A 20587-nucleotide genomic window follows, 5' to 3' on the forward strand; every position below is an offset into this window, starting at 1 on the left:
AACTTTGTAAAAACAAAATTTGTGTCAGTCTCAAAACTTTTGGCCTGGACTGTACAGTGCTGGGAAGGGTTGAGCCCACTCGATACTCAGCGGGTATCGGCAGCCGACATCTCACTGCAACTGTCTGGATCGGAGATAACTTGATCTCGGCCATTTAACCACTTCAATAGCGATTGCGGCATCTAAGCCGTTAGAAAAAGGTTGGGTGACCCCTTCAGTCAGCCATCGCCTCCACTTTGCGCCACGATTGCGGGGGTGCCGACGGTTGTTACAGCAGCCCGGGCGCCTAGTGAAGGCTCCCAAGTCTGCCATCTTAGTGCTCCTAAAAAAACACAACATACTGCAATATTTATTGCATTATGTTGTGCAAGCAATCCAAAGAACGCTAGTTCAAGTCCCCGAAGGGCATTAATAAAAAACCTATTATTCCCCTAAAGTAAGTAAAAAAAGATTAAGTAAACATAATTGGTATCACTGCGTCTGTAAAAGTCCGAACTATTCAATATAACATTATTTAACCCGCTGGTTGAACGCCGTAATAAAATAAACACAAACGCCATGGAATAAAAATGGTACCAATAAAAACTGCAGCTCATCCGTATAAAATAAGCCCTCATACCGATCAATCGACAGAAAAAGAATGGTTTTTTTTGTGTTTTTTTAGCAATACGTTTTTTCCTTGTATTAGTAGTAAAACATAAAAAAATATATAAATTTGGTATCGCCGTAATCATATTGACCCGCAGAATAAAGTTAACGTTTTGTTTTTAATGCACGGCGAAGGTCGTAAAAACTGAACCCAAAAAACAATGGAGGAATTGTTGTCTTTTTACCCATTTCACTCCGCAAAGAAATGTTTTACAGTTTCCCGGTACATTATATGGTAAAATAAATGGTGATGTGAATAACTACAAATCGTCCCGCAAAAAACAAGCCCTCACACGGCTATATCAATGAAAAAGTCAAAAGAATTATGGCTCTTGGAAGTTGGGGAGAAAAAAAGCAAAAAAAAAAAAAAAAAATGCCTTCGGAGGGAAGGGGTTAAAACAAACCTATACAAGCATAAAATCCACATGGCATCCACCATGAATGTAGTCCAACTTCAGTTTCGCCGGGACTGGCTTCTTCCGGGGCATGAACTCTTATGATATGGAGGTCAATTTATATAATCGTCGTTTGAACCGGTCGAGCGCAATGAATGTTTTTATTACAGAACGCAATATAATACGTGACCGCGTGTCCAGATTGTCGCTGAGATGGTGATTTTTCTGTGTATTCAGTAGGCGTACACAGTTCTATAAGATATACAGTCTATATATTGTTTGCATCAGTCCCTTCTATATTCTGGAGAGCGTGACCATTACTTGCTAGAAGGATGATTAATAAAACATTTTCATTCTATATATAATTGAAATGTTAATTTTTTTTTTTTTATTTCTAGTCCAGAAATAGTCATAAAAAAAAAAATCTGTCCTCGAATTCTTTCTGGATGAAAATTAGAAATTAACATACCGGTCCTATCTCATTTTAGGTTATTAGAAGTTTGATTCCTGGTTGGTTTTTCTAAACTGGAATCTAACATTTTCATACACCCTATTAGGGAATTCTGAGTTAATAGCAAGGGGGTCCTCTGTTCAGGATCCTCATCTCTTGACCAGAGCGGTTATAAAGAGCGTCTCTCGCTCTGGAGGACCTGTCCTGTATTACACAGACAACACATTGGAATGAATGGGCACTGTGTAATACTTAAATCTTCCTGTGGTGGCACTGCAGGGAAATGAAACACTTACTGCCACGTTTCCTCACAAATTACAGCTGATTGTTGGGGGTCCCAACATTTTTTTTAGGGAACCTTCTAATAAGTAGTCATTGCCAGAAGAAGAACCTTGCTGGCTTGGGTTGTAGGACATGTTGGCATTATGAACTCAACTACCGTGCCATGCAGGGCAAATTTGAATTGCATTGTGTGACCAGGATCGGTGACCAGGATAAATGCTTTTAGAGTGGATCTGGCAGGTCTCCTATTTGAGGGCGATAGAGGGAAGATGTTGCGCTCAGGAATATATAATTTTCTATGATTTTCGTGTAAAAAGCGGTTTCAGTAGCCAAGGTCAGAAGGAGCTGTTAAAGGGGTTTTCCCATAAACTATATCTGATCGGTGGGGGACTGGCAGCCCCATAGAAAATGAATAAAGCGGTGGCCAATCATGCGCAGTACCGCTCCATTCGTAGGGGCACTCGGGGACGACCCAATGTTGAATAAATGTATTTTGCTTTGTATATTCGCAGCATATAACATCCGACAGTTACATTCCATGCTTAACCGACCTCTGCAAAGCACTCTGGGAAGTTATGTTGAGTTACTTTCGTACAATGGAGTGGCATGAAAAATTTGATCATGAGGAACCGCAAGCAACGTCTGGTAAGGAACAGAATCTTACTATGTCTAGAGAACAAACGCTCAATTTAAAGGGATTGTCCAGTCACGGCAGACCCCTTTGCTTATGCAGCTCAGTTGATGAAGAATATGTGGCCAGGGGTCTGGCGGCTGGAAGTTTTTATCATCTGTACAATTCCCCTATAGTGACCCTGTTGGTGAAATGTTGTATTGCGCAGTGCCCAATCAATGAAGTCAAGGGCCGGCCATGTAATACCTGTCTTTGTGGAGTATTTCAGAACTCCCTCCTCTTTCCCCATATACGTTCCATATAGTCAGAAGTCATCATAATGAGTCAACCCCTTTAAATCTATCTATCTATCTATCTATCTATCTATCTATCTATCTATCTATCTATCTATCTATCTATCTATCTCTCTCTCTCATATCTATCTATCTCTCTCATATCTATCTATCTCTCTCATATCTATCTATCTCATATCTATCTATCTCATATCTATCTATCTCATATCTATCTATCTCATATCTATCTATCTCATATCTATCTATCTATCTATCTATCTATCTATCTATCTATCTATCTATCTATCTATCTATCTATCTATCTATCTAATATCTATCTCATATCTATCTCATATCTATCTCATATCTATCTCATATCTATCTCATATCTATCTCATATCTATCTCATATCTATCTCATATCTATCTCATATCTATCTCATATCTATCTCATATCTATCTCATATCTATCTCATATCTATCTCATATCTATCTCATATCTATCTCTCTATCTCTCTATCTCTCTATCTCTCTATCTCTCTATCTATCTCATATCTACCTCTGTGCTGCCTCCTTCCACACGTGTCCTTTTTTTCCTTAAATCTGTTGCAAATAACTACCGTATCATTAGAAATATTGTGAATAAGACTTGACGTATTTTGCATTTGTTTCGGTTAGTTCTCTCTGCCCGTGATGGCAGCGTGCACCCCCTCCATGCTGGGCGTTCAGCGCACCTCCATTCACCTTGCGAAACCTGAATCGCAGCTGGTTTGGAAAGCATATGAAAAGTGTTTTCATTTTATAGAGATTGATTTTCAGCTTCCCGTGGTGGCAGGAGACACTAAATTTAATCATAGCTCTCCTAAAGCTGCGGATTACTCTTTTATATCCTCATGATAAAAGGGTCTGCAGGTTTCTAGAAGTTTTATAGGAAAGAGCTTTATAGTGATATAAAAAAGTGTTTTATTTGCTCCCGATATTTGTCACACAAAGGACATTTTTCATTGACTTGTCTGTAGATAATGTGTATAATCATCATATTCTGAAAACAGTCTGTCGGGGATCCTTCTCGTAGAAAATTCCTTCTGTGTGGTCCAGTGATTGACATATCATGTTCCCGCTATCTTCAAAAAAGAGAGTCTTCAATAGCTGCAGAATGTTTTACACAGCACTGTGCACCAGCTGCTGCAGAACCTCATAGTACACACCACTGAGTTAATAGAATGAAGTTTCTTTTTCTGGACTTCTTACTATGGAGAACCCGGCCTGTCCACGCATTACATGGATAGCCCACTGATTTCAATGGAGTGCATGTAATTCCTAACTTCCCCTGCGGCAGCACTGCAGGGAAATTGAACACTTGCTTAAGGGTTCCTTCTCCGATTACAACTGATCGCTGGTGGTCACTTCAGTGGGACTGCAACTGAGATCAGCTAATAAAAAGGAATTGCCCAAAACCCTTTTACTAAAAGATGCATGCCGTGGGGGATACTATCGGATCTCCTTCGAATTTGGCGACCAAGTGGTATACTTTGCATTCAGTAAAAGGACTGTTAATGTGTATTAAAATTCTGGTGGAGAAAGATGATGTCTTCCACCCAGTGGACTCAGGACTAAAAAACTTTCAAAGCATCTAAATATGATTTGTCTGTGCCCAGAGTGGTTGTGATATCGATATCACTTCCGTAGTATGTGGAAGGTCTATGTCCTCATCAGAATTGGAAGGATGAAGAAACGAATTTATCCATAAATACAGGGATGAGTACGAGGCATTGAGCCTCGAAGCATGATAGACAAGTGCCCAGGAGCCAAAACCCTTGACGGCATCTTATTTTGACCTCTTTGCATATGGTGTCCATTTGTACAGAAGAAAATCTTGGGTTTTTCCATAATATATCTGAACAGCTTCTATGTGTGTGTGTGACCATATATCTTCCTGATTTGGTCTTTTGGCCCATTGCAACACATGTGGGCACCGTAGGAATCTCAGGAGACCTGCTCTCCGAGCGAATTATCATTAACAGCTCCCTGTTAAGGGCACTCGAGGACATGGCTAAGCCAGTCTGGAGGACCTGCAAGTTCTGATACATCCTCATTGACTTGCAGATCGCACCTCAGAGTTTATTCACCGTAAGATAGAGACAAGAGGTCACACGCTCTGCTCTCCCTACATTACCATCTTGTTTTCAAAGAATGTTAATTAGGATGGGTTTGACGTGACGAAGGCAGAAGTTAGAAATGAGAAATTCATCTGTAACTTCATTGTTAACACTTCTTCAAAAAGTTTGGCCGTACTCCCGAAACAATGCACTCCAAGATGGAGAATTAGCACGTTGTAGGTGATTAAAGGGATTTTTCTATAATTACACCGTGGATTATTATGACATGACAATTAAACATGTCAGAGGAGATCCATCAAGTGTGACCTACTCCGACCTTGAGAACCTACCGGACTGATTTTAATGAAGGGGTTTATTACGGAATTGGTAGTTCAACATCTTTCGAGAGGAGCAGGAAAAGGCTTTGAATAATGAGGGTTTCAGTCCTTTCTAGTGTATATGGCAACTTCTCAACCAGAGGGCAGTGACCTGTGTCACGGTGGAAATGGCTGGATATTTACTGTTATAAACTACTTTCGGAAGTAAGCTAGACATAGTTTGGTTTGATGGCGTCTCTTCCTAGGGACATCCTTTAAACAAAAATTTCCAAGTTCGTGAGAAAAAACAAAAGCGCAGCTAAAAAAAAAAAGAAAATTTTTACAGATTACACACCCCCTGTGATTCACCGTTTCTTAACATCCTAAGGCTGATATTGTTGGGCGTTTGATAACCCGCTCTAACTACGTTTCCCATGAGTCTTTGCAGGCTGCAGAACCGTGGTGTAGCTCCTCCCTCTGTCTTCTCGTCTGTTTTCCAAATCTTGAGTAAATCACTTCTAAGACCAACGCTGTGTCTGCTGATCAGCTTTCCGCCGCTCTCACCCGACTCCCTGACCGACGGTATGGTCTACTGCACTGTACGGTCTTTGGTATACAATAACAAAATTTCCTCTTGAGGACCCTTTATTGCTTCCAATTAAGCCCTGATGTACATCACCAAAATTTAATTAAACAAATGGAAAGGGAAGGGAAAGAAATGGAAAAAAGAAGGGCAAGAAGATCAACTGATCTATTTTATTGAATTATTAAAATTCAGTATTAAAATTGCCGGCTTAGAAAGGTATAATATACCCAAAAGGGATGGAGCGAACGGTCCCTCATTAAAGTACACCCCTTTGGTATACAGCAGTGCAGCGCTACGACGTGTGCGTTGAAGCAGAAGAGTATAGCGGGGGCGTCACATGCCGTATACCGGGCAGATACATTCAGCAAGTTGACCACAGGATAGGTATACGACTTGTTAGCAGAGCAGGCAACGGGCTTGTCCTCCCCATTCATGTGATCCATGGCGGCATCGTGAAACGGGGCCAGTTTGGATACAGTAAGTGGATTGCAAATGTAATCAGATTTAGAGGCTAAAAGCACTGACACATGAAAGTGTTAACTCGGAAAACCCCTTTAACAAAGAACATCTTAAAAATACCCTAGTGGAGAGAACCTGAAGACCACCCAATAAATGTCCCCAACTAGAAAGATCTCCGATGTAGGCATCTTGGGGGAAAATGTACTAAGACTGGCGATTTCATACGTCCGTCTAAAACAGAACCCCACCATAGTAAGAGGTACTAAATTTATTTAGAGGCATACACCTCTTAATAAATTTGGCACATCTTGTGCTGTTCGTGTTTCACAAGCTATGAGCTAGCTAAGATTTCCACTATAATTTTAATTATAGTAAATCTGTCGATCCACGGTAGCCCCGCAGCTCCCACTAAGCTCCACCTACTTTTTTAAAAGTGGCAAGGGAGGCGTAAAATTAAAAATGTCAAATTTTTGCAAAAAACAGGTTTGATACGACAGAAAATTGGTGCAAATCTCACCCTTTGTGTATAAGGACCTGTAGCGGGCCTTGCACTATTCGGAAATAGCCCTTTAGATGCCTTTATGGGCACTTTGGGGCAGCTGTCCTCTCGTATGACAATATTGTTGAGGTGCCAAGTTAAAATTGTCTGTCCTTATAACGTATGCCAGTAAAGTACCAATCCCCATGTTTACTGTCCAACTGATCATCTTTATCATTTCTGTTTTCCCCTCATAATATGTGGTCATACGCTTTAAATTAAAGGGAACCCGCCTGGTCGTTTTATCCCTCTAAACCGCCACCATGCCGTAATACATGACCTGACACGGTTTCCAAACAAGCCTCTCTTCGTGTTCACCGATGCAGCAAAATCTATAATATCAAGTTTTAAAACTGAATGCGATGTATGCAGATTATCATTGAGCAGTCATGGGGGCGGTGACGAGTCACGCAGTCCGGTTTTCAAACCCGCCTTTCCAGAGTTGATTGACATCCACCAGCCGCTTTTCGTCCCTAAAAGCCCTTTCCGTCACTCACGGATGCGCTATTATTGCCTTGTACTCGCAGAGCATGTGCGGTGCATCGAGGTGTAATCTGTCTGGATTCATGACTGCACGGTGCGTGCCCGGGACGTACTAGACAATTGCGCATGCCCGGCATGTACTAGACAATTGCGCATGCGTGAGCGTTGGTGCTGGCCTTTAGTGAAGTAGTTCGGCTAGTGGATGTTAATCATCTCTCGAAAGGCGGGTTTGAAGACTGGACTACGTGACTGCTATATGTGAAAACATACAGGGAAAGGTTTAGAAACCTTGTCCGGTTCCCGCTTAAATAAACATTGTGCCATATTTAAAGGGCTTGTTTGCTTCTTACTATCCCCATTTGTTTGAAGGATCCCCTCAAAATAAGATAATCGCATTTTGTCCCACTCCTGGAGTCCTCAGCGATCAGCTGCAAACTATGGGGAAACCTGTGTTCATTTTCCCTACAGCGCCACCACAGGGGGGAAAAAGTATTACATAGTGTCCATTGAAATCAATGGTCGGTCTGTGGAATCCACACAGTAGCTTCTTAGAAAATGTCTGTTTTTGCCCTTATTTGTGAAATCGGGCGACCAGGAAAGGGACAGCTCATCCCCACCCCCGCACCGCAGTTTTGGGAAAGCTTAGTGACAATAATTATGATTACTATAAGAATTTCCACAGTGGTTGTCAAACCCCATTACTCTTATAGGCTCTAATCCTAGGAATGATATAATACTTTTTTTTTTTTGAGTCTTCTTTTTATTTTTTATTACACAAGATGACAACTCGACGTCTCCACGAGAGTTTCAAGACCCAGATGTATTAAGACCTCGTGGAGGTCTTGATGTGACCCTCACATTTGCTAGAAGTGCCCCCTATAATTGAGAGAACAAGATGGCTGACACTTTCCAGAGCCGGAGTCTGGATTTCATGTTATTTATTTTTAACATCCATGCACCTTTTTGATGACTTACCGTTCAGTATTAAAGGGGTTTTCCCATCTCGTATAGGGATGTAATATCACTAAGGTACCTCTGAGCCCCACTGATCCTGAGAATGTCGCTGCCGCAGTGCTGATTTTGCACCTCGTCCCCTTCACTGTTTTTCCTGGACAGCGGCGCTCCGGCTCTACTCCATTCAAGTCCTTGTGGTCATGCTGTAAATTTATTCGGCCCTAAGTAAGTTTTTTTTCTGTCTCTTTTTTTCAGATAGCAGCAGTGTGCCCACTACAGAAGAGAACAATTTTGATCGAAATTATATCAAAAGGAAACTGGAGCACGGATTAACGCGCATATGGCAGGTAATTTCCTTTCGCTCGTGTTTACCGTTTCACATCCCGCTTACAATCCTTTGGTATCAGACGTATAAAGACGAGAGCAAATACAAGCAGAGCAAATACAAGCAATGGTGATGCCCCTAGTGGCCAGTCAGATTACAGCTCTCATTACCCTGATTGCTGTTGCTTCTTTTGACAACATAAAAAAAATTGCTCTCGTTACTGTTGTCACCCCTCAGCCTTTTATTTTTAAGGAGCACATACTACTTTTATTTTTTTTTATATCGTTTCAAAGCCCAAGATTGTGCCACTAAAATAGTGAAGCTTGCCACACAAAAACTGCAACCTATTGTAAGCCCTCCCCAAAAGGTGGAGGGTACCCACCCTAGGGTCAGGGACAAGTGGGATCCCCTCGCTTGGAGACCTGTCTGTGTTCTTATATCTGCATAATGTTTTTTTTTCCTGGGACTTTGATATAGATAACCTATTTTTAGAATAGGTAATCAATATTAGATCGGTAGGGTCTGACTCCCAGCACCACCGCCGATCAGTTGATTGAAGGGCTGTAGCGCTTTATTGCTTACCAGGCACAGCTCCATACATTCTTTAGTGGCTGTGCCTGGTATTGCAATTCTTTACAGCTCAGGCCCCTTCAAGTGAATGAGACTTAACTGCAATACCCTGCACAGCCACACACAAATGTTTGGCGCTGTGCTTGGTAAGCAATGAAGGGGCACTTCAAATAGCTTACAATGTAAAATTGAGTATTACATTGGACTCGCTGAAATCAAGGGGTTATCCGTGTAATGCGTGGACGTGCTGAGTCCTCCAAAGACCGAGACGCTCTTTGTTGCTTCTCCAACTTATTGGTGAAGGTCCCAAGTTAAGGACTTTCCTCTGTTTACTCAGATTGGGTCTTTGAAAATTATTTTTCTAAGGGAGACCAACCCTTTTTGTTTTCCTAATTCCACCCTGGTCGATCTATCTGATCAGCACAATTGTCCTTGTCTCTCTGCTTGCGGGCAGTAAATAAAATTATTAATATTTATAACCAAAGACTGCAAACCTGTGTTGGAAATTTCTGTCATGGCTCTTTACAGTATTTTGAAGCTCTCACGATCAGGACAGGTTTTGAGCCTCTTGATGTAAACCTGTTTTCATTCACCAACTGAAAGCAGAGGTGTTGAAAATAGTGAGGAATTGAAACACAACGTATATTGCAAAGCAGAAACATTATTTAAATTCAAATGGAAACGTTATTTAAAGGGTTGCTCCAAAGCAGCTAAAAAAAATGTACGCAAATTTGCAAATGGTATTGACAAAAAAGGTTGTGTGTACAACTCCTATGCAGATCTATGTGTCTCCATGGTCACAGACTACAAACAAACTGTAGTCTGACCTGTATTTTTGTGTTACTACATCTTTCTCCTACTTTATTACTATGTTTCCAAATGTAGGTTATCAAGAAGTAGGGGGGGGGGAGTTGGAAATTTGGAGGATCAGATTGATTACACCGTTTGTTTATAATCTGTAACCATGGAGACGATTGTCCTGCATTGGAACTGTAGACCGGAAATAGTGTGAGATTTTAAATTCAAGACCTTTTGCAAAGTTGCTTAATTTTTTTAGTTTAATAGTCACTTTATTGGCCCTTTTTCCTCCAGACGGATCAAATCAAAATCATAATCTCTGAAAACATTTTGCTTGTATAATTTTTTTCTTTTTGCGGTCGGTTTCTAGCCGATCCGTTTTCCGTTTTCTTCTCTATAATTTAAGGTATTTTAGGAAACCAAGCTTCAGGTCGTGCCTAGAAGAAAAACCTCGTACTACTTCTCTGATTTTTCTTTTCTCTCCAGTAGCATTGTCTGTTGTCATTGTGGCAATATCTGTACAATTGGAAGAGACAGATTGTCAAGATAAATGTTCTTTTCTTCAGAAAGGAAACGCAAACATATTGTGCATGCCAGATACGCGGCCAGAGAATAATGTCCACTCTGCTGCATCGTATTAACAAATGTTCTACACTGTGTTGTCCAGGACGTTCAGCTCAAAGTCAAGACGTATCTTCTCGGAACAGACATGTCCAACTTCAAATACGATGACTTCATTGTGGTTTTGGATATAGTCAGCAGGTAGGTTGCTGTCTTAGGTAGAGACACGATCAGGTCTCAGTGGTGCAGATCCTTAAAGGGACAGTAAATCTATAGTTCGGCATGGTTCGATTATTTACTAATATTCACTGAGGTTCTCAGCACTGGAGATTTTTTAAATAAAGTTGTGATCATGGGGACTGGGTTTTTTCTGCTTATATGAACACCACCGTTCCCAGCCTGAATTGGCTGATAACAAGGAACAATAGATGGTATTAAGCACAGCAAATTCATGTAAGGTAGCCTTTATTTTTTTGTGTTCGTTTAAGACATTTACGACAAAACGAATTCAAGGCTCTCAGTGGGGTTATCAGGGACTGTAGTATTGATGGCCTGTCCTTAGGAGCAGTACCAGGCTGTGGACCCTGTGGCACCAGACGCCCCTGACCTCTTACTTAATGGGCAGGCAGTCCTGTGTGGCTCTTCTCAACTTCCTGATAGGACCCCGCAGGAATCGAGCCGAGGAAGGTGAACCACCAAACCACCACTTTTCTACCCCCGATTTTACAACAGACCACCATGGAACAGAATATTAAACCCCTAACATACCTTAGACTACTGGGTATAAACCCCCCCATTTTACACTAGACCGTCAAGAAACAAAACATTTAAACCCCTATTATGCCCTAGACCACCAGGTATCAACCCCTTTTTTTACGCTAGACCGCCAGGGAGCAAAATATTAATCCCCTAATACCACCCTAGACCTTATTTTACACTAGACCACCAGGGAATAAAATATTATTCCCCTAATACACCCCTAGATCACAAAGTGTCCCTTATTTTACACTAGACCACCAAGGGGCAAACTATTAATACCACCATAGACCACAAGGTATCCCTAATTTTAGACTAGACCACCAGGAAATAAAATATGAATCCCCAAATATACTGTAGACCAGTAGATATCAATCCCCACTTTACACTAGACCATTAGGGAATAAAATATTAAGCCTTTTTTTGCCCTAGATCCCCAGATATTAACCCCCACTTCAACTGTAGACCACTAGGGAATAAAATAGTACTGCTCTTTTCTACTTTATACCACCAAGAAGGGGGCACCATTTAGAAATGAACTCCTTCACTATCTTAGACCACCAGTGAAGTTTTAATTGGTACAAAATATCATAATATTATTATTTATTGCCAGTGCTTTGGAATATCTCATGGGCACATATTATGCATGACAAATTATTGTTGATATGTCATTATTGTTGGTATTCAGGCTTATGCAGGTTGGAGAGGAGTTCTGCGGCAGCAAATCCGAGGTCTTGCAAGAATCAATTAGGAAGCAAAGTGTGAACTATTTTAAGAATTATCACAGGTAAGTCTAGTCACAAACCCACAGAAATAATTACCAACTGTGTAACATATCTTAAAGAGGACCTGTCACTAGGTCATATAAGTTCAACTTGATTAACTGACCTGAATATCACGGTCTCCCTGATTCCAGCGCTGTTTTTCTTTTTTTTCAGGACCCTTCCGTTCCAGAGATATGGCCCACTGTTGTGTTGGCTCCCTCTATGCTAAATTCTGTAGTTAGCCAACAGGGTGGGAACTACCCTCAAGCTGCCTCACGCTGATTGGTCACCATCAGAGGCAAGGAAGCTAGCTCCACCCTGTTGGCTTTCTACAGCAAATTAGCCTATAGGGAGCCAACACAACAGTGGGCCATATCTCTCCAACAGGGGGGCCAGGAAAAAGAATAAAGGAATTTTGAGGCAGATTTTGACCTGCCTGCACTCTCGGCTGCGGCCAAAAAACGCAGAGAAAACCGCTTTCTCTGCCTCCCATTGATGTCAGAGACGGAATCGCCCGAAGAAAGGGCATGACGCTTCTTTTTCCCGTTAGAATTTTCTTCCGCTCAATGGAAAAAAAAACGCCTTCACCTCCCATTGAAATCAATGGGAGGCGTTTTAGGGCGTATTTTGGCACCGTTTCCGACGCGGTTTCAGCATCAAAAGCGGCGCCAAAAAACTGTGTGAACAGGGCCTAAGGAGCTGATTAAAGTGGTAGAGAAGAGACTGTCATTGGCAGAGCGGAGGTTGTGTGTGGGTTGGTTCTTTATGTGGGAGGGGGCAGCCAAGGGAGGGACAGATAGAGCCGGTGGCATTAGGGGAACGGGAGGAGAGGTAGATGAGTTTAGGGTAGATTGAAGTGGTGACCACAAAGGGGGATGTTATGGCAGTCTAGCCGGGATATTTATAAGTACACAAACTAACAATTTAGTAGTCTTTTTGTGTGATGAAGGGACAGATATGGAAAATGTTTTTGAATCGGAGGCGATGGGAGGCAGTGAGAGTGTGGATGTGAGGGCTGAGTCTGATGTAACCTCTAGGCAGCAGGTAAGGAGACTTCAGGTGCGCTCTTCTGCGGGGCATAAGGTGATCTCGGCCCCTCCTGTTCTTGCACCACTGCCAGCGTTCCTAGCATCGCTCCAATCTCCCTCTCCGAAGAATTTGAGATTCACCCTTGAAATCAGTAACTTTTCCAAACAAGCAAAGTGTCCTAGAATCTGAGGTCTGAAACTCTTCAGGCAGCAATGCAAAAGTAAACCGCAAAACGGAAGAGCTCGTTGTCACTTATGCTGAAGTTACAGCAGCCAAAAGAAAGGGAAAAGTGTCGGCTTTATTTTTTCCAGAAATAGCGCCACTCTTGTCCATGGACCGTATCTGGTATTGCAGCTCTGCAATCAAGAGTACTCCGAGTCTGAGAAACTACCGAGTTTCCAGGTGTCCTCTCTGTCTTAAAGGGGTTGTCCAGGATTGGAAAAAGGGTTTCTGCTTTTTTTTTTTTTTTCTCCAGAAACTGTGCCACTTTTTTTTAGATGGGCTCTGTCTGGTATTGCAGCATATCCCCATTCAAGTCAATACCTGCAATACCAGACACAGCCTTTGGACAAGAGGGGCGCTGTTTCTGTGCTTGGTGGGAGGAGGGAAGAACCCTTTTCCTACTCCTGGACAATGTCTTTAACTTATTCAATTATTCATTACATGTATTAAAATTCACTGATTTCCCTTTTAGTTCTAGATAATTCTCCGTTCCTTATGAATTCGTTATTAAGTGGCGCTTCTAACGTGTCGTGAAGGTTTAGGGACGAGATTTTTGGTTTTTGGCACACACCTTTCTAATTCCTTGTGTGACAAAAATACAACGTTAACGAGTTTCATTATGTGGTTAAGTCCAAAATCATCTTTTTCCGACAAGCGGCGGTAACTTTATACTTTCCTTTTCGTCTCTATTCAAGCAGTCGGTCGGGGTACTGTAGCTCTTGTTAATCAGAATGGCTGCTTAGAACTGTACGCACAGAGGGGGGGGGGGGCGCAGAAAGCTTTTCGGATGCCCAGTTTGGAAAGGTTAATGATTTGTTATTTGCCTTTGTCCAGGTGAAGTCTATTCACTGAATGTAAAACCTCTATAGTGTTTAACTCTCGCCGCGTCCCCTGAATCGCCAATTATGCTTCCTTTTTTTTTTTTTTGGGGTCTCTCTGAGCCATATCCTTTATACCAATGATTAATTCTTATTCTGTTCCTGAGATTTCAGACTTTAGACTTGAGCCCCAATTACATTTTTACAATGTTTTTGTATCCGCCGTATCGTTTTCACACCGGCGTCCGAGGCTCCGACTGCAATTTCGTCACATTTAATGCAGTCGAAACGACAGAACCTTGACTGAGCCTCAAAGGGGTCCATCGGGTGCCGTCTGTATCAGTCATAGGATGGATCCGGTAGAGTCATGACTTCCGTTATACACTGAAACCACTACACGGAGCCTGAATAATTTGCAGCTGAATAATTATTTTTTTCAGAACGCGCCTTGAAGAACTCCGAATGTTTCTTGAAAATGAGACCTGGGAGCTTTGCCCCGTCAAGTCCAGTTTTAGCATACTACAGTTACATGTGAGTGGTAACGTTTGAATACGATCTCTGTTTAATTAAAAAACCTATTTTATATTGCTCCAATGAATCTAAAATAAAAAAATGAATCAACTTTGCATCTAGACTTATGCAGACCTATGTGTCTCTATGGTTACAGACTACAAACAATCCCTGTGTAGTCTGATCCCGCAGACATATTTTGTATAACTCCCTCAATTCCTTCTTATTGATAACCTACCGACAGATGACTTACTGAAAAGTCTGTAACCATGGATACACTTTGCTCTGCATGGGAGCTGTATGCGCAAATGGTCTAATTTTTTTATCATTATTTACAAAGTTGCTTCATTTTATTTAATCATTTTTTTGAACAGTTTCTTTTAAATAGAACTCTGCAATACTTGTAATTCTGGAAGGAAAATTTGAATAATGATTGTAAATGTTAAAAAATTTTTAAATGTGAAATTGAAAATAAGCCGACTTACCAATTTCCTATTACATTTTCGGGCTGATTTGCCCACTGTGGTTCCCTCTCGCCCACATGGGACCCCACTGAAGCCAGAGGTCAGCCCATATAAGACAGAATTCACCTCCCCCAAAAGATCTGAAGCCGAACTGTCTTTATATACTTTTGTGTTTCAATTCCTCACCATTCTGTCAGTGAATGGGAACATCCATTAAATTATTTAGATCTTGTTTCTAACTAACACGGCTGCAGTTCTTGTTACGAGAGCGCACCTATACACTGTAACAAGCCTTACAGCTTTGCCTGTTGGATATGATCAGGATGAGTTTTTAGCCTCTGAATGGAAAAATGTAATGTTTCCATTCACTGACCGCAAGCAGAGATCTAGAAAACGGTAAGGAATTGAAACACAAAATATATTTCAAAGCTGCTGAACTTTATTTACGTTGGACTGGACAACCTGTGGAATAAAGCCCCAGCCTTTTTACCCTTTTGTTGCCAGAGGTTTCTGGACATTTTACACCTCTGGTAGCTGGGACAATCTGCACACTTCTGCCGAGTACAAATAATATCAAATTCTACCACCACACCCATATGTTTTCTGAAAACAGACACCTGGAACATTGTCAAAATGCTACCCAGTCACGGACACCTTCATGCAATTTTGCATCAAAAAGAAATTTACACATTCTAAAAATAAAAGTTCAGGGTGCGCAGGCCCTTTATTCTACATCTGTGGCTCCAGAAGCCGCTCATTTAGCATTTCTTTCTGAGAACAGCTTCGTCCCCTAATCTCTTATAAACCACGTCTTATGATCTTTTGTCGGGCAGGTGGCCAATCGCTGGATCATTAGAGGCGTTAGTGATTCTGGAAAACACATTAACAGGATGAGGAATAATAGGATCACATGTCATCGTCTTCTTATTTGTGTCTATGAGACGGTTTCTTTGCTTTCATAGAATATTAATGATTAATGGCTGAGCTGGACTTCTGACAGTGGCGGCTGCCGTAATGATTTCTACATCATATTATATATATATACAAGAATGTAGATATATACAAGAATATATCTACTATAATATGGCCCCTATGTACAAGAATATAACTACTATAATACTGCCCCCTATATACAAGAATATAACTAGTATAATACTGCCCCTATATACAAGAATATAACTACTATAATACTGCTCCTATGTACAAGAATATAACTACTATAATACTGCCCCTTATGTACAAGAATATAACTACTATAATACTGTCCCTTATGTACAAGAATATAACTACTATAATACTGCCCCCTATATACAAGAATATAACTAATATAATACTGCCACCTATATACAGGAATATAACTACTATAATACTGCCCCTATATACAAGAATATAACTACTATAATACTGCTCCTATATACAAGAATATAACTACTATAATACTGCCCCCTATATACAAGAATATAACTACTATAATACTGCCTCCTATATACAAGAACATAACTACTATAATACTGCCCCTTATGTACAAGAATATAACTACTATAATACTGTCCCTTATGTACAAGAATATAACTACTATAATACTGCTCCTATATACAAGAATATAACTACTATAATACTGCCCCCTATATACAAGAATATAACTACTATAATACTGCCCCTTATGTACAAGAATATAACTACTATAATACTGCTCCTATATACAAGAATATAACCACTATAATACTGCCCCATATATACAAGAATATAACTACTATAATACTGCTCCCTATATACAAGAATATAACTACTATAATACTGCCCCCTATGTACAAGAATACAAGAATATAACTACTATAATACTGCCCCCTATGTACAAGAATATAACTACTATAATACTGCCCCCTATGTACAAGAATATAACTACTATAATACTGCCCCCCATGTACAAGAATATAGCTACTATAATACTGCTCCTATATACAAGAATATAACTACTATAATACTACTCCTATGTACAAGAATATAACTACTATAATACTGCTCCTATATACAAGAATATAACTACTATAATACTGCCCCCTATATACAGGAATATAACTACTATAATACTGCCCCTATATACAAGAATATAACTACTATAATACTGCCCCATATATACAAGAATATAATTACTATAATACTGCCCCTATATACAAGAATATAATTACTATAATACTGCTCCTATATACAAGAATATAACTACTATAATACTGCCCCCTATGTACAAGAATATAACTACTATAAAACTGCTCCTATATACAAGATTACTACTATAATACTGCCCCCTATGTACAAGAATATAACAACTATAATACTGCCCCTATATACAAGAATATAACTACTATAATCACCCCCCTATATACAAGAATATACCTACTATAATACTGCCCCCTATATACAAGAATATAACTACTATAATACTGCTCCTATATACAAGAATATAACTACTATAATACTGCTCCTATATACGAGAATATAACTACTATAATATTGCGCCTATATACAAGAATATAACGACCATAATACTGCCCCCTATATACAAGAATATAACTACTATAATACTGCCTCCTATATACAAGAATATAACTACTATAATACTGCCCCTATATACAAGAATATAACTACTATAATACTGCCCCCTATGTACAAGAATATAAGTACTATAATACTGCCCCTATATACAAGAATATAACTACTATAATACTGCTCCTATATACAAGAATATAACTACTATAATACTGCCCCTATATACAAGAATATAACTACTATAATACTGCTCCTTATATACAAGAATATAACTACTATAATACTGCTCCTATATACAAGAATATAACTACTATAATACTGCTCTTATATACAAGAATATAACTACTATAATATTGCGCCTATATACAAGAATATAACGACCATAATACTGCCCCCTATATACAAGAATATAACTACTATAATACTGCCTCCTATATACAAGAATATAACTACTATAATACTGCCCCTATATACAAGAATATAACTACTATAATACTGCCCCCTATGTACAAGAATATAAGTACTATAATACTGCCCCTATGTGCAAGAATAGAACTACTATCATACTGCCCCCTATATACAAGAATATAACTAGTATAATACTGTCCCTATATACAAGAATATAACTACTATAATACTGCCCCCTATATACAAGAATATAACTAGTATAATACTGTCCCTATATACAAGAATATAACTACTATAATACTGCCCCTATATACAAGAATATAACTACTATAATACTACCACCTATATACAAGAATATAACTACTATAATACTGCTCCCTATATACAAGAATATAACTACTATAATACTGCTCCTATATACAAGAATATAACTACTATAATACTGCCCCCTATATACAAGAATATAACTACCATAATACTGCTCCCTATATACAAGAATATAACTACTATAATACTGCTCCTATATACAAGAATATAACTACTATAATACTGCCCCTATATACAAGACTATAACTACTATAATACTGCCTCCTATATATAAGAATATAACTACTATAATACTGCTCCTATATACAAGAATATTACTACTATAATACTGCTCCTATATACAAGAATATAACTAATATAATGCTGCCCCCTATATACAAGAACATAACTACTATTATACTGCCTCCTATGTGCAAGAATAGAACTACTATAATACTGCCCCCTATATACAAGAATAGAACTAGTATAATACTGTCCCTATATACAAGAATATAACTACTATAATACTGCCTCCTATATACAAGAATATAACTACTATAATACTGCCCCCTATATACAAGAATATAACTACTATACTACTGCCCCCCTATATACAAGAATATAACTACTATAATACTGCTCCCTATATACAAGAATATAACTACTATAATACTGCCCCTATATACAAGAATATAACTACTATAATACTGCTCCTATATACAAGAATATAACTACTATAATACTGCTCCTATATACAAGAATATAACTACTATAATACTGCCCCCTATATACAAGAATATAACTACTATAATACTGCTCCTATATACAATATAACTACTATAATACTGCCTCTATATAGAAGAATATAACTACTATAATACTGCCCCCATATACAAGAATATAACTACTATAATACTGCCCCCTATATACAAGAATATAACTACTATAATACTGCTCCTATATACAAGAATATAACTACTATAATACTGGCCCTTATATACAAGAATATAACTACTATAATACTGCCCCTATATACAAGAATATAACTACTATAATACTTCCCCTATACACAAGAATATAACTACTATAATACTGCCCCTATATACAAGAATATAACTACTATAATACTGCTCCTATATACAAGAATATAACTACTATAATACTGCCCCTATATACAAGAATATAACTACTATAATACTGCCCCTATATACAAGAATATAACTACTATAATACTGCTCCTATATACAAGAATAGAACTACTTTAATACTGCCCCCTATATACAAGAATATAACTACTATAATACTGCCCCTATATACAAGAATATAACTACTATAATACTGCCCTTATGTACAAGACTATAACTACTATAATACTGCTCCCTATATACAAGAATATAACTACTATAATACTGCTCCTATATACAAGAATATAACTACTATAATACTGCCACCTATATACAAGAATATAACTACTATAATACTGCTCCTATATACAAGAATATATCTACTTTAATACTGCCCCTATATACAAGAATATAACTACTATAATACTGCCCCTATATACAAGAATATAACTACTTTAATACTGCCCCCTATGTACCAGAGACGCTGCTGCAGCTTTTAGTAATTGTTATATCTCACCCCAGTGCTGGATTCACAACTGCACTGCTCATTACTGCTGTATAATGTCCTTCATGTAGCTGCTGTATCTGAGGGTGAGCTACAAGGAGATAGAGCAGGATGTTCTCTTCCATATGTGTGCTGTATATTGGAGACATGATAGTAGTTCGGCTCCATCCACTAGATCCAATGTACCAGGTATTTGCATATGGGATGGAGGTCTCAGGAGTGATGAGCGTCTCCATTTGTTGTTTAAGGGCTAGATCTCCCTAGCAATTCTCTAGGGTCGGGGGGTCCGTAGACTTCCAACGGCGAGGAATAAACATTTTGGCTTCCTGTAGCAGGTGGCATGTGAAGGATTTTTTGTTTATAGATTGGGCCTTGCGGAACATGAACAGAAGCATTGCTACAGGGTAGATTCAGGGACTGCTCCACCTATCACCTCACAAATTATCTACCTGAACCGTCATAGGGTCGGACAACTTCACCTTATATGGGACATGATAGCACAAGCTTTAAAACAGATTGTCTAGTTTAGAGAACCCATTTGCACATACCCTATTAGAAAAGTCTGATTTAATAAAGGGGGGGGGGTCCCCTGTTCAGGATCCTTATGTCTTGGCCGGGGTGGAGAGCGGTTACAAAGAACGTCTCCCTCCTGGGGGACCTGTCCTGTCCTGTATTACACGGACAACACTCTGATCTGAATGGACACTGTGTAATGGTTAATTTCACCTCTGGTGGCGCTGCAGGTAAATTGAACACTTACTCCAGG

General features: G+C 39.3%; 1 protein-coding gene across 2 annotated transcripts in view; it reads left to right on the forward strand.

Annotated features, from left to right (window-relative positions):
- The window catches only part of VPS50 (VPS50 subunit of EARP/GARPII complex), a 151535-nt gene that overhangs the window by 98739 nt on the left and 32209 nt on the right, over nt 1–20587 (forward strand). For both annotated transcript variants that reach the window (XM_075827722.1, XM_075827720.1), the window contains 5 exons: nt 2289–2421; nt 8370–8461; nt 10475–10569; nt 11813–11911; nt 14398–14488. In XM_075827722.1, coding sequence (XP_075683837.1) covers nt 2289–2421; nt 8370–8461; nt 10475–10569; nt 11813–11911; nt 14398–14488 — 510 coding nt within the window. The remainder of the gene's footprint in view (nt 1–2288; nt 2422–8369; nt 8462–10474; nt 10570–11812; nt 11912–14397; nt 14489–20587) is intronic.

The sequence above is a fragment of the Rhinoderma darwinii genome, chromosome 5 (genome assembly GCF_050947455.1).
Source record: "Rhinoderma darwinii isolate aRhiDar2 chromosome 5, aRhiDar2.hap1, whole genome shotgun sequence".
Taxonomy (NCBI): Eukaryota; Metazoa; Chordata; class Amphibia; order Anura; family Rhinodermatidae; genus Rhinoderma; species Rhinoderma darwinii.